The sequence below is a fragment of the Alligator mississippiensis genome, chromosome 1 (assembly GCF_030867095.1).
Source record: "Alligator mississippiensis isolate rAllMis1 chromosome 1, rAllMis1, whole genome shotgun sequence".
In the NCBI taxonomy this organism is placed as follows: Eukaryota; Metazoa; Chordata; order Crocodylia; family Alligatoridae; genus Alligator; species Alligator mississippiensis.
Genome location: NC_081824.1, coordinates 165,564,118 through 165,580,225, shown reverse-complemented (window position 1 = coordinate 165,580,225; position 16,108 = coordinate 165,564,118). Strand labels below are relative to the sequence as shown.

At 40.0% G+C, this 16,108-nt stretch overlaps 1 protein-coding gene across 1 annotated transcript in view; it reads right to left on the bottom strand.

Annotated features, from left to right (window-relative positions):
• CRIM1 (cysteine rich transmembrane BMP regulator 1) overlaps window positions 1-16,108 on the bottom strand; it is a 379,726-nt gene that overhangs the window by 203,079 nt on the left and 160,539 nt on the right. Inside the window, exon 4 of the mRNA XM_006265483.4 lies at window positions 3,375-3,495. Within this exon, the coding sequence (XP_006265545.1) occupies window positions 3,375-3,495 (121 nt within the window). The remainder of the gene's footprint in view (window positions 1-3,374; window positions 3,496-16,108) is intronic.

Below are 16,108 nucleotides of genomic sequence, written 5' to 3'. Positions count from 1 at the left end.
GTGAAAGTTTTACTGCTCCGGTGGGGGGGGTCAGAAAGCAGCTGCCGGCCAGCTGCTCTGATCTCCGACAGTAACCAGTGCTGTTCTTGTGTGCTGAGATTGGGCCCTGGGACCAGGCACCACCCTTGCCTGGCCCTCCACACTGGGATAGTGCACCTGATCCAGTGCACAGAACTGGAGGCTCCCCTTGGTTCTGAAAATTTAGCAGTGGGGAACTGGTGCCACCTGTTTCCTGCCGCCATATATCTGGACCCACAAGGGACCCTGGAGGCCAGAAGACACTGCACCACAGCCAGATTTGGTCCATGGACTGGGGGTTGAGCACTCCTGCTATAGAGGGATGACAGTTCCAGGTCAAATTTTGATTCTATCTAAAATAATTTCTACACTGTCATCACCTCCCTAGCTTCACTACCCAGACAGGCTCCGTAACCTCTGCAATCCTGCTTCCTTAAATACAGCTTCATGAGGATCTGATACCAGCTACCTCTGATGCACTACACTTCAGCACAACAGTTTTAGTACAGTGGACAGATGCATTTTTCTGGGACTGGCCTCACTCTAGCAAATTTCACTTCTTGGGGTCCTTCTTTTTTACATTTAAATGGTGCAAATATGAACCACTGGTGGCTTAATAGTCAAACTGCACTATGGTTTCAATGTAGTGGCATGCACAACTAATTTCATTTGAGGTGCCTGATACTAACTAGTAAATTGTCTTAATAAGTAACATAAAATCCAGAACCCACTGCTCAATCCCAATTAGCTAAACCAGGCACTTGGCTGATAGACAACTGGCTGAGACTCTGCCCTAACCTAGATGTGCAGCTTCTTATGTGCTCCTTCATAGAATCTTATATACAGCATCCCTACTTCCAAGGTAGGGATGCAAAATCTATCTGCAAAAGAAGGAAGAAAGGTTAATGAAACAGGAATCCACATATCATACTGGGCCAAAATCTGCAATTATAACATTGAAAGTCCAGAGTACATTCAGAGTTCAAATGTTTACTCATGTGTGTGAATAATGGAGGGAAAAAAACTGACCCTTCCTGTACATGTTGAGATGTGTGGGAGGGAAATATCAGTGAACGAGCAGGGGAACATTCACTGAACAATGAAGAAAAATATAATTTATTTAAAATGCAATATTTAAAAATAATGTGTTTTAAGCATGGCTACTAAAATCTAGTTAAAATAATAAATACATTTCTATTGAAATGATTACAGTTATTTTTTAACTTAGGTAGACAATGAGGCTACAATACAACTAGTTTCCTTTTCATTTCTTTTTTCATAAATTACTTAAAACTTCGTATATTTTTTTTTTCATTTTCTTGATATTGACTGAAACAGGTACTACATAGCAACAACAGCACATGACCATATAAATAAAGATGTATACTTAACACATGGACCTAAAGAACATGAGTGTCACAGGAGCCTGAGGATCTCTGTTCCTTTAAGAGGGAAAGTAGCCCAGCTATGGAGCTCTGCAGGCTAGGCAGAGGGCAGCAGCTGCCAGTTGCCAGGGCAACAGGGCTACTGAGGCAATTTGCCTGGGCTGGCTACTGTCTGCTGACAGGATGTAGGCAGGGCCCTTGCAGCATATAAGCCCAAGGCTGGGGCTATCAGAGGAGTCTCTCTCTGGCTGCCACAGAGGAAGGAGCTCCTGCCCAGGGGAGCCACCCAGGCATTCTGGGCTGACTGTTTGCTGCCTGTAGGAATGCTAAGGCTTGGAGAGTTCACAAGGAGACTATGCTGGGAGGTACACTGGCACAAGGGGAGAAAGAAGGCTTGTCCTCTTAGAGGAACAGAGGGCTGCTTTCTATGTTGTGGTTTACGTTACAGCTCAGGGGCTTATGATTTATGTTACTGTTTTACTGGTGGTTTGGGATAAGGCTGAAAGGGGAGGTAAGGAGGCCTCATTAGTGCCCAGGGGGCATATGATTGCCTTGAGCCCTGCTGGGGGCAGGCTCAAACACAGAGGGGCCAGGGGACCAGGAGACAGGGACCTGGTCTAGTAGGGACAAAAGCCAGGTCTGATTCAGTGGGCCTAGGCTAGAAGGCATAATGAGATTAAAGGGGAAGACGCCAAGGAGGCTGAAGCCCCAACAGAGAGAATGACATACCGGTAACACCCATGAGGCATGGTAAAGGGAAGGATTTGGAGCCACACAATTACATCACAAGGCTTTGGGTGAGTGGACCACAGCTGACTACATAGGTCCAGCCAGGGGCCTGCTACCAGTGAGGACTACTAGGGTGCTGGGGACCCTAGCGGAGTCCCCTAGTGGGGACCCTTTGTGGGCTACACAAAGGTCTTTGGGCAGCCTCCTTATTAATTTATATTTCCATCAAGGCATGGCAGACAAGACAGGAGAGCACACTTGGGGCAGAGCAGGGCATGGTCACAGAGCCACCAGGGGGTGCCACAGTCACCCCTGGGACCCCAACACATTACAAGTTTGCTTCTCTAACCCTTAGAATTTTAAAATTCCCTCTCATATCAGATGTGAGAGGATATGACATGTGGTACTGGGTGAAGACTTTGGTAGACTTGGCTTGCTATTGGAAATCCTTTCTGTTTTGGTCTTAATTTTTTACATCTGTCTAAGCTTTTCTGGCTCAAAGCAATGTGTGCTCACATTGACATATTTTGGACCTGTGTTTTAAGTGCATCTTTTTTGGTACTGCAAGTGAATATAACTTGCTACTAACAATAACATTTTGTACAGGACTCCACAAAACGACCAAACTTTTAAATGACTTCTTTGTTCTGAAGTGTTTTAATCACAAAGGTCATAAAGTACACCTATTATTTGAACAGTTCTGGGAGGAAACTTCTACTTTCACAGAGCTCTTGAAAACCTCCCTATGATGGTCTATCTTTGGGTATGTATAGGCACAAATATTTTCTTTTGCTTTAATTGGGTAGGATTTATTCTTTGGTACCATCTTTTGGAATGCCCTAAACAACTTCTTCATTGTCAGATCAAATAACTTTACCCGTTTCATAAAATGATTTGCATTTGGTCAACTAAACTCTGATTATCCTACCTATCCAATTACACTACCTATCTGATTAATTTGATAATTATGAATTTGTAAAATACCTAAGAAGAATTTTGTTTCAGAGACTTCACTAGACTTAGAAGTTTATGAAACCTGATGATTTAAGTTTGTAACCAATATCATCTGAATACTAAATATATGTAGATGGTGGTTGCCACCGTATTATTCATTAGCCAGATTCATTTGCTATTACAGCTAGTTTCAGTATCTATGTTTAGAATATCGAATTTAATACCACACAGTATAAAAAAGTGAGACACAGAAAAAGAATTTTTAACAAATCAAAATCAGACACAAACCTTGTAGGCAGAGTACAGCAACCATCAGCAGTCAGCCTGACTTGGGTTTCATAGCTATCCAGGGGGCAAACGACTTGCTGAACAGGAGGGCATTCCACTGTGCTGCAGTCCACGCTGAAAACTGAAGGAGCAGGGGGAAAAGAAGCAAATGAGAACTCTAATTGTTTCTTTTCCTTGATGCTTTCTAAAACATAAAGAGCTAACATTCACTCTTTTTACCTGGGCCAGAAAAGGTTCTTCATAAATAGTACTACAAAACAATTCTAATATCATAGGAAATTAGAGCTGGAAACTACCACATGAGGTCAGGTAGTCCAGCTCCCTGCTCAAAGCAGAAACAACCCTGACTTAACACCCCAGCCACACATCTAATTTGGTTTTGAGAATTTGCAGATTTGGCAATTCTATAGTTTCTCTAGGTATCTGGTCTGATCCTCTGAGTAAAAAAAAAGTTCTTCCAAATCTCCAACCTAAAATTCCTCTGCTACAGCTTCAGGCCACTGTTCCTAGTCCTGCCCCTTATGGCCACAGACAATATTGTTTCCCTATTGTCTTTAAAAGTCTCCCTTTGGGTATTGGACAATTTATCAGAATCATCACTCATTCTTCTCTCTTCCATACTAAATAACTCTACTTCTTTCAGCCTTTCCTCATAAGTCATGCTTTCCAGGCTCTAATATTTTTTGTCGCTCTCCATTGGACTCTTTCCAATCTGTCCATAACCTTGGAAGCATGGCACCCAAAACTGGACACACAGTACTGCAATTTAGGCCTCAGTAGTCCCAAACAGAGTGGAAGAAACACTTCTCTTTATCTGTAAGCAACAATCCTGTTAATATAACCCAGTATGCTGTTGGCTCCTCTTTTACAACAAGAGCACACTGATGGCTCATTTCCAATATTATATTCTAACAAACTTTTGTTGCAATTTTAGAACCAAGAACTGAACAAATTTAAGTCACTGAAAATTTCATAAAGCCATCCAACCTAATTTAAAAAGCTATTCATTAAATCTCAGCCATGAATTTCAGCCAAAAGGGAAACAATAATTACGTCAATGAGCATGAGCAGTAAGGTACTGAGAATACTGACACTGGGTAGGGACATTATACCAGTTTATGTGCAAGTGACTGGAAAACAGTTCAAATCTGTAACACAACATTAGTTCAGTGCACATAAAACCTAGATGGATGTAGTATCAGACTTAACTTATTTAGGTTAAGTCAGTTTACTGAACTTCTGTCCCAGATTCCCACCAAATTCAAGTTAATTCAGTCTCCCAGCATCCCAGGATACTTTGCACCTCCCCTGCAAATACCCCCTGCCCCCCCACAGGTTGGCATGTTAGCCTTGACCCAAGCTGTCCATTCCAGCTAAGCAGAAGGGAGTGCTCTAGTGCCCTTTGGTTTCTGGCCTGGGCCACTGAAGGCATGTGGCTGCATTTCCAAAATCAAAAGTGAATGCCTGTTCACTTGCTTAAACAGTTTGATCTACACAGTTTACACTAACCTGCAGAGATTGCATTGATTTAGCCTCAGGCTTTTTGACTGTCTGTACTTAGCCAAAAATCAAATGCCTTAGATTGCTAGAATATCAACAAACTTTCTATAAATAGGTTTTTCTAACAATATTTGTTTAAAAAAAAGACAAAAGAAAAAAAGAACACAATAATCCTACTTTTTCCCTAATAAAAATGAAGTTTATATTTTAAAAATGTAAATGTTTGTAGTTTCAGCAGTGATATGGTTTAGATCTATGCTTGGAATAAATTAATAGACATCACTAGTTGCATTTTAGTCTGTTTTATCAAGTTGTGTTATACACGGTTATACACTTAGCCCATGCTGCATTATACAGTCAGCTCAAGGGAAAGAGCAGGCTACTAAATCTTAGAACAGTAATAATCTGCAATATCCCAAAGGACAGTGAGGGATAATTGGCTTCTTTTTAGGAAGTATCTACAGACATAAAATTTTAGATGAAACCTTACTGAAACTAATGAATTATACTCCAACAGCTGAAATGTGGTTTTATCTTACTTAGCCCTAAATACACATAGTATATTAGAATGAATAGAATTTTATGAGTAAAAATGACACAAATCAATAAAAAGAATTATTGATAAAACATGTTTGCTTCAACTTTAAATAACTAATAAAGTTGTCTCAAAAACTGCTACCAATATTGTCTTCCATATAATCAGAAAAAATTCTGAGCTTAAGCATTACATTTATAAAATGCCCACTATTTTTGGATGCCTCACTTTCTGTAGTCCTGCTTTATACAGCAACTGGAAATTAATGCTGATTAATTTCACTGTGGTACACAGTTCCTAAGTATTTCAAGAGAAAAATCAAACCCAGAAATTGCAGCAATCAAGTTCAGTGGACTCAAAAATGTTGCTGCATGTGACTTGCCTCTGGCCCTACCTGATGTATGAATATCAAGGATTAGAATTCAGTAATTTCTGCCTTCAAGTCTATAGTTTAGAGCAGGGGTTTTCAACCTTTTTTTTAACAAGCGTACCCCTTCTTTCTCAAAGTTTCTGCTCATGTACCCCTTTTATATTTTTTCTGGTTTTTAATGTTACCCATTATGTGATCTAAGGCAGGCTACACCAATTAACATTAAATGCATTATTAATATATGCATTATATATCTATATATCTATATCTATATATCTCATAGGGGTGGGGGGGAAAAGATTGAGGCCCCTGCAGTGAGGGAGGGAGGGAGTGGGGCTGGGGCTGCACCAGGTTCTTCCTTGCAGGGGGCTGGGCCAGGCTGCATTTGGGGCAGGCAGTGGTGCTGGAAAGGGGGCTATGGGAGGGGCTGCAGCCACTCAAATTCACTGTAGCCCCCCCAAGCTCTCCTCCCAGCACCGCCACCACCACCTGCCCCAAGCGCAGCCTGGCCCAACACCCCTGCTGGGAACACTGCCTCATCCCCGGCCCATAGCAGCAGCCCACCCTCACCCCACATGCAGATCTGGGGCACACACCGTCCTGGGGGTGCACGTAGCAGCAGGAGCCACCCCGCCCCCTCCCACATGAGGTTTAGTCCCATACCCCGCTCCACCTGGGCAGCCCCTGCTCCAGCCCCACTCCCTCCCCCACCACTCGGGCCTTGATCTGCTCCCCCCTCACCCTTTCCCTCACAACAGACTTTCCAGCCAGACCTGGCTGCTCTCCTGGCCCCACTGCAGGGCTGCACTCCTGGCTACCTGCGTGCTGCACTGCAGCTGTGTGCAATCACACAGCATTTATCAGCCACATCAGCCAAAACAATTTAATTGCCAATACAGTCAATTTTCCTTATATTGGTGCCGATCCAATATGGGACCAATGATCTAATTTTTCTCATTCATTCTGCGTACCCCATATAACCTTTTTAAGTACCCCTAAGGGTATGCATATCCCCGGTTGACAATCACTGGTTTAGAGCACTAACTTGGACAGTATTAACTTGCAAGAAAATTCAGATGGGCAACAAAGGGAAGCAGATGCTTCAAGACACCACAAATAACCAGCAAAGCAATCAACCATGTACAAACACAATCCAGTCCCAGGTATGTGTCAATGTATGGGAAATGTAAGGACATCACTAAAATGTTGATAAATTCTGAATTTAAATGAAAAACTGTATTTACTAATCTGTACTTAATTATATAGTTGCCAGATTAACTTATAAGTAGTTTATATTAACATTTGCATATCATGTAAAAATCAATAAGATTTCTATCCAGTTTTTTTTACCAATAGGAATGACTTCAACATTAAGAATATCTTATTTTGAAAAAAGCAGATTTACTATTGCTTTCAAATCATATTTTAGGTGTTCTATGAAAGCATGTGTATCTTCCATGAAAAAATTGAGATCCCAGGATCACCCAATATGAGCCTAAAATTAACCAGCTAGAATGTCTCACAATTGCTAATGGAAAATGACAGATGTTTCTGTTAAGGCAAGCAACAATCAGTGTCCAACACTTTGAGTGTCAGTTTGAGCCATTTCACCTTCCCTGACCATGATCTAAGACCCCCAAAAATGCTGCAGAGTGGTAAGGAGTGAACTGCAGTAAAACATGCATTGAATGTATTATTTTCTTCTAGAACTTTGTTTCTCATGCTATTAAGTGAAGACCAATGGCATTCTAGAATTAAGTACAAGTAGTGTCATGGAATCATAGGATTGGAAGGGACTTCAAGGGTTATCTAATCCAACTCCCTGCACAATTATAGGATGCGTTATTCCCATGCTTCCCTAGACAAATGCCTATCCAGTTTCTCCTTAGAAACCTCAAATCAAGGAGATTCCACAACTTCCCTGGACAGCTTGCGCCACCATACTGATCTGACAGTAAGAAAGATTTTTCTGACGTTTAATATTAATTTGCTTTGCTCCAGTATAAAGCCATGGCTCCATGTCCTACCCTCCTCAGCAAGGCAGAACAATTGTTCTCTCCCTTCTTTATAGCGGCCTTTCAAGTATCTGAAAACTGCTATCATTCACCTGCTTAATCTCCTTTTCACCAACATAAACATACTGAATTCTTTTAATTTTTCTCATGTACCTTGCATTTCAACCCTTTAACATTTTTGTTGCTTGCTTCTGGATATCTTCCAATTCCTTCACATCCTTCTTAAATTGCACAGCCAAGAACCATACACAATATTCTAGCTGAGGTCTTTCCAGTACTGTGTAGAGTAATACTATTACCTCCTATGTCTTATAAACGGTACTCATGTTACTGCATGATACACTAGTATGTTTTTATTTGTTTTTATTTTTTTTGCACCTGCATCAAAGGGCTGCCTTAAGTTGAATCTTTATCCCAACCCCCTCATACTGCTGAGCAATGCTGATAAGCTAATCATGTTCCATTCTGCATTTATGCATTTGGTTTTCTTCCCTAGGTTTAACACCTTGTATATGTCTTTGCTGAATTGTCTGGTACTTAGATCTCTAGTCTATCAAGAACTTTTTCAAACTCACTCCTATTCTTCAAAGTATTTGTAGAAGTGGATGAGCAAGCTGGGGGGGAGATGATGATTTTCAGGACCTAGGAAATTGGACAAAGGGATTTCACTGCCAAGATTTTAGATATAAATAGAGATGTACCAATACATTGGTCCATATCGTATCAGCATCAATAAAAGGAAAACTGACATTATAGGCAATGAGCTTTTTTTGGCTGATGTGGCCAATAATGTTGCTGATAAATGCTGCATGCATCCGTGTAGCCGCAGCATGCTTGTGGTCAGCCTGACAGCTTGCAGAACAGGCTCTGGCTGGTAAATCTGTTGGTGCAGAAGGGGCAGCGGGAGTGGGGGGAAGCGGTGTGGGGGGTGCAGATTGAGGTCCCTGCAGTGAAGAGAGGGAGTGGGGATGGGACAGGGGCAGGGGCTGCCCAGGTGGGGCAGGGTGCAGGACAGAGCATTTTTATATCCCTTTACTTCAGCCTGATGTGAGCATAATAGGAGGAGTTCAACTAGATTCATGAGAACCTCTTTTATAGACACTTTTGGAAAATCAGTTCTCTCTTGAGCTGGAGCAAATCTGAGGACCTACATTAACCACAAGATTGAAGAAACATCTGCAGGTTGCATGCACCATGGCAGAGGACAAAGGACTAAGTCTAACAAAAACTGACTTTTCCCTCAAGCAGTCCTACAGTACTGTTTTTGATACAGCCTTTCTGCAGCAGGCTGATCTTTTCCCAGGAGAAAGTAAACTGAAGCAGAGCAGACATCCAATGACATGGATTGCAAAAGGCTGGGACAACTGAAAACCTCTACACACTATATCTAAGCAGGGCCAAAACTGAACTCCTTTCCTCTTAAGTGTCCCCATTCCAGTCATTTTCTGGCATTCCTAAACATAGCATCCAGAATCTCTCATATAAGCCCAAAATCTAGACGTTAGCTTCAATTCTTCACCATTACTCTTTGCTCAAATCATTTTTTTCTTCCTCTGCATCTCTAAAACTCAACCTTAATTTTCTTTCTACATCTTTTTCGGTCATTGCATTAGCCTAAATCTTGATTATGATCCGACCTCATTTCTGGTTGCTCTGACTTTCCCATCTACTTCATTTCTCCACGTTTTTCCCGAGTCCAGTTCGTACGAAACACAACCACTGAGATCACACAGCTTGTTTATCAATCAAGTTACGTTGCCCTGTTGAACGTCTTTACTGGCAACTCCACAAAAAGCTTCCGTCACCTTCAAGGTTCTTTCCAGCATTTCCCCTCCCTTTTTATCTGGCCTTACTGACTGCTCAACTGCAATTCCTCATACCAATAATACTAGATATTTCCACTTGTCCTGCAATTGTCTATACTTGTTTCCATGGGATTCCTACACCACTGATCCTTAACCACAGTACCAGATTACCCAGGGGTGCAACCAGATCCTTTGAAGGGTTGTGTGAGGAGTTAAGCAAGGTGTAAGAAGATAAGCTAAGCAGATAAACTAAGGCTCAGGCTAGTCCCTGCCTGAACTATCTCCCAACACCCACTATCCAGCAAACGCCAACAGGTTTACTACAAAGTAAACTGACTTTACTCCACAGTAAAATTAAAGTGACTGCATGAAAAAAACAGCTTAAATCTGCATAAATCAGTTAAATCCTGGGTAACTCTATCCTCAGAAAGTAAGGAGCATTATACAGAGCATTATAAAGTATACAAGAATACTGGACATGTGTCCATTCCCTCGGTTTCATCTGAGTATAAAAATTTGCACAATGCAAAACTCTCTCACACCACCTAGCTATCAGGCACTGTAACAGCACTGACTGTGGAGACAGCCTACTTGGGAGACCCTTATGCATCCAACACCCTACCACAGAATAAGATCTGGAGATAAACTATTTTATAATAGTTACATTATGTGTCTAAGAGAGTTTTCTTTAAACAAGAAAAAATAAAAAGCAAATTCAAATATAAAGGAAAATTACTGACCTATAAATTCTATTTCTCTTAAAAGTTTTAAAGAAATTTTGTTTTCCTGGATTTGACTTTGAGCCTATGACCAGCTAAATTCTGAACTGCATGATTTTCAAACAACTGCCTTACAAGTCATCCCTTACCACCTGCCATCTTTCATGGGTGACCTTAGAATACTCCCATCTCATCCTGAAAATATAGGAGGCTAAATTCCCAAAACAAATAAACCAAAACACAGCATCATTTTGAAGCTGAAAGTGCAAAACCAAAATCAGCATACAAAACACAAATCAGTTCAATATAAATAACTTCCAAATTCTTAAAGGAAATCAGCTGGTACCTCAGAATACTATCAAAATGAAGGCTACAAAGAAGTAGAATTACAGGTTGGTAGCCAAACTAAGAATCCAGTGTAGTCTACATGTTAGACATGGTCATACTTTAAAAATTATACATTGTCTACTATAAGTGGTATTTCATACTAAAAACTGACATAGTACTTTTCCCACAGAAAAAACTCAGCCTATCTTTTATCCCCTAAACCAAGTGTGTCCAACTGGGGGCCTGCAGGCAGCCTACGACTGGTTATATTGCAACTCATGGGGTTTGCTGGCATGGGTGTAGAGATGTGAAGGCTTGGAAACAAACAGAAAAATTTGGGGGGGGGGGAACGTTTTTTCCCCTTTTTTCTGAGGACTTTTTTTGTTTTTTTCTGAAAAATTAAAAATTTTTGGAAAAATTAAAAAACACTCATGAAATATTTTCTTTTAGAATGATGAATAAAATGTTTAAGACAAGGTGTTCATATATTGCTACTCTTTACTCCCCCAAAATGTTTTCTAATAACTATATAATAGGAAGACTTTTATGTAATACTGTCTACAGTATCAGACCATTACAATTCCTGTACAATAAGGACAAGCAGTACAGTACAACTCTCAAATGCAAAAGCAAGATGCATTTCTGCCCCCAGGGGACACTGCCATTTTCACAAGAGAAGAAAGAAGGATTCAATGCCTTCTTTGCTTGTGGACTTCCTCTATTGTTGACTTTTGATCTAGAAGTTGGTTGATCTGCTCCTGTCCTCCTGACTAGGCCTCAAAGGACAGGGAGTGGACACTGGCAGCAGCATCCATTCATTCCTGTAGAGATGAAAAACAAAGACTTTATTGCCCTGCTTGCTCCAAAGCCTCAGGGAGGAGAGAGAGCAAGTCTAAAGGTTTTGGAGTTGGAAGGAACTGGCCCTGTGACCTGGAGGTCCACAGAAGTACAGAAGCAGCACAAAGGAGCGGAAAGAAAGTATACTTCTTTATTGAAAGGTAAGAGTTTAAATTTATCTGAATTCAGTATATTAAACTATAGTTTAGCTGCATTAGTATATTTTCATAACCTATGTAATACATAATTGAATTCCTACTAATCTGATGTTTTGTGACAAACCACCCAACCTTAGCAGAAAGGTGAGGCCTGCAGGGCAGGGAAGTTGTTCACAATTAACTCTGAGGAGGCCTCTCCTCCATCCATTACTAAATTTGTATATGCTGTAGCTTAGTGTTTATATATGCAAGCTAGCCACTAAATTATATTTTTCTTTTTTCTCCCTCAGCAAAATGGTGTGACCAACTTCTAGTATATGGAAGCATTTCCACACTGCAAGTCATTCTGAGAAAAACACGTGATTTCCAATTCTGTCAAATGAAATATGTATTTCCAAATGCTACTAGGATGACCAAACACATCCTTGTATGTAAGACATGTCCTGCAGACATTAAAAAACTCCTTCATGGGTATAAATGAGGAGGTAGATCATGATGATGAAAGTGCAAGTAGCTCTTTCCAACGTTCTCAATCCAGAAGTCCTCCTGCTGCTGCTGCTTCTATAACATCAGCATCACAAATGGTTGCCCAATCAACATCCTCAAGTAACCAAATATTGCAACCAACTGTATACAACTGTATACAAAGCTTAATTTGTAGACGAGATGACAGCTGAAGATCAGGAAAAAATTAACCAAGCTCTTGCTAGAGCAATATGTTCTTCTGGGATGCCACTGTCAGTAACTTAAAATGCATACTGCCAGGAAGTTTTTAAATTACTGAGACCATCATACCATTTGCCCAGCAGACATTCCTTGAGCAAACCTCTTTTAGAGTCAGAATGTGAACATGTAATGCAATCTGTGCAAGGAAAACTCAGCAAAGCACTGTCTTGTAGTACTTATAGATGGATGGACAAATGTGTGGGGAGAAGGAATCATAAACTTTGTGATAACACCTCAACCAGTTTTTTTTTTTTTTTTTTTTTTTTTACAGAAGCATTGAAACAGGAGAGAACAGGCATACTACAGAGTATATCAGTAGTAAAATATGTGAAGTCCTACAGAAGATTGGGAGTAGTAAAGTATTTGCTTTGCTGACTGACAATGCAAGTAACATGAAAGCAGCATGGGGGATCATAATGGATAAATATCAACATATTACTGCAATAGAATGTGCATCCCCTGGGCTAAACTTGCTTCTTAATGACATCATGAAGTTGGACACTCTGCAAAAGATCTATAGAAGAGCAAAAGGAGTTGTAAAACATGTAAAAGCTACTCATATTGTAGCTGTAGTCTTTAAAAAGCAGCAGGAAGAAAAGAACGCAAAGAATAAAATAGTGTCACTCAAACTCTGTAGGAAAACTAGATGGGGTGGAGTGGTGATCTCATTTGAAGGTTTGCTAAAAAACAAATAAGCTCTTCATGAAACAGTAATAAGTGAGGATCTTAAAGTATCCAGAAATGTAAGGAACACTGTACTTGCTGAGGATGTCTTCTGTGTTCAGCAGAAGAACTCCCTGAAGATTCTAAAGCCAATTTCTTCAGCAGTTACTGCGTCTGAATCAGACAGTGCACTTTTGACAGACATTCCTTATCAAATGGCCCAGATAAAATTAACTGTTTTGAGACTCTAAGTGCATCTCCGCTTATAAGTACAGAAGAAAGAAAAGTGAAAGACTTTATTAACAGACAGGAAGAATTTTGTTGCCAATCAATTCATGATGCTGCAAACCTCTTGGATCCAAGATTCAAAGGCAGAAGTGGATGATAGCACTGCTACTGCATTTGACTGGATTACAAAGCAAGCAACACACTTACGACTTGATGTTGGAAAGGTACTTTCAAATGTTGTAGAGTAGAGAACATCTTCAGGTATTTGGTCCAAGAATGTAGCCTAGGACTCTGCCAAGCATATCCCTCCTGCAACATGGTGACAATGCCTCTACACAACACAGTCTCTGACTCCTCTTGCTTCTCACCTGCTTCAAATTCCTCCATTTTCTGCAGCATGTGGAAGAAACTGGCCTATGTTTGGAAATACTCGCACCAAATCAAGAAATAAACTAGCATGTGAAAGAGTAGAGAAACTTGTCTCAATCTGGGCAAACCTTCAGTTTTCAGAAGCCCATGAAGATGATAAAAATGAAGGATCAGAAGAATCAGAAGCAGCAGAAACTGCTGATCGTGATAGCTCAGAAAATTAGACTGATTAGACAAAGTTTCACATAGCAACATTTGTATTCAATGAGTCTGGGGTTTTTTTTCCTTTTTTTCTCAGCTCTTTTTCTAAAAATGAGTGTTTTCTGTACCTGCTTGACACTGTGGAGGAGACTAAATCCAGAATACATTATCTTTGTTTTACTATAATGTTGATGGTTTCTTCTATTTTCAACTTTAATTTTTGCCTGCTTCTCAAACTGGCAAAAACTAAGAGATGCTAGGTTCCCTAGAGTTCATACATTTTGTGTTCTTAAAGAAGCAAAGTGAATTTAGATCTGTAAAGGGTGCTAAGAAAATAAATATTGCAAATATTTCAATTTTCCCCAAAAAGGGGGGAAAAAAAAGGCTTTTTTCCATAGCTTCAAATTTCTGGAAATTTTACATCTCTAATCCCTGCAAAGTTATGCTATCATCTCAGAAATTTACAATATTATAAGCTACTCATCTGACAATTTCTTTTACATGGTCTTCTCTAACATACATGCTTTATATGTGCCTATACACACACATTACACATGCACATGCACACCATATATAAATTTTTTACCAAAAACACTTACTAGTGTGTATTGTTTCTGTCCCCCCCAAAATTATGAGAACAAACATGTAACAAATGTCATTCTCACATTTAAGACACCAACAGAAAATGCTCAAATACTGAGGTAATAAGACTAGACTAGAATACCAAGCTCAAGCCATCTTGCAAGCTTAGTTTTGATTTGGAAAACTGCTTACCAACAAGTAAATGCTTTAAACCAGTAGTTTTGAAACTTCCTGAAGTCACAGAACACCTAACCCTGGCTCTGCAGGCTATGTGAGCTGATGTGGAGCCAAGTGACCTGGCCCAGCAAGGGTGGTGCAGTACCTCCCAGCCCACTCTGCCAGTACCCCCAATCTCTAATGACTTATTGTGGAACCCCAAGGTACTGAGGAACACCGTTTTGAAAACCACTGCTTTATACAGATAGCTGGCATTGCAGATAACAAACTGATCCAAACAACCAATCAGCTGACACAGACCATCTGACACTTCTTAAGGTAAACCCTGCAAGATACTTATGTTATGCTCATGGCTCCTATTTTACTCGAGAGACAATGGATTTAATTTATCTCCACCCTCCCCACAATGTTAGAAGATGCTGAAGACTCAGAATTCTCCCCCTGGAGGAGTACTGACATTGTCTGGAAGTTTTAAACCTATGACTAGTGTTTCATGGGAGCCACATCTGCAAAGACTATGTTGAGAATGAACTGACTCAATATCTTAACCATCTCTCCTTTGGAAGTAGATTATTTAGGATAGTCAGTCAGTCTAGAAAAGACTGAAAAATCTTCAGAGGCACATGACTAATTCTTTCCACACTGAGAGAAACAGAAATTCAGAAATGAGAAACAAAAATAGAGGCATGAAAAAGCTCTACCTGAGATTGCTTAGATAAAAGACAAAGACAAGAATATATATAAAAGCATCTAAAACACAAGGAGGGTAGTGTTGAATGAAAAGGATTGGCATACAGTAGATCCAGATTCAACATTTTATTCTACCATAAGATCTATTGTGTGATCCTGGGTAAACTGCTTTGTGTTTTAGTTGCCCATCTGTGTAAAAGGAAAAGTACTACTTCTCTGACCCTTTGTTCTTCTGTTTGTTTATGCTGTAGTCTTTTGGGGTCAGCAACTGTCAGTAACTACACATTTGAAGCACATCACACAACAGGGCATTATTCTTGCCATATGTCACAATGCTAACAAACAACAACTCAGGCTTTAAAGGCTATAAGGAACCATTCTGATAATTTAGTTTGACCTAAAAATGATAAATAATATAGAAAAGATCATCAGGCACATAACAATTACCCTTTTCACAAGAGGATACAGGATAAAATTGAGAGGTAACAATAGTTAAGATTGTTAAAAGAAAAAACTCTGGAGCCAACATTAAATTAACCTGTAAAACTCATTTCTACTAGAATGAAAACCAAAAACTATGTAAGATTCAAGAAAAGATTATAGTCAATATGAAGGTATCCATAGTTATGCTAAATAAAATTTAAAGAGAGAAGGAAAGATGTAACTTCATGTTTCAGCACATAAACCAAGAATTAATTAATAGATTTCATAGACATTAGGGCTGGAAGGGACCTCGGAAGATCATCGAGTCCAGCCCCCTGCCCAAAGGGGCAGGATGTCCACTAGGGTCAAAGGATCCCAGCAAGATAAGCATCTAAACATTTCTTAAAAG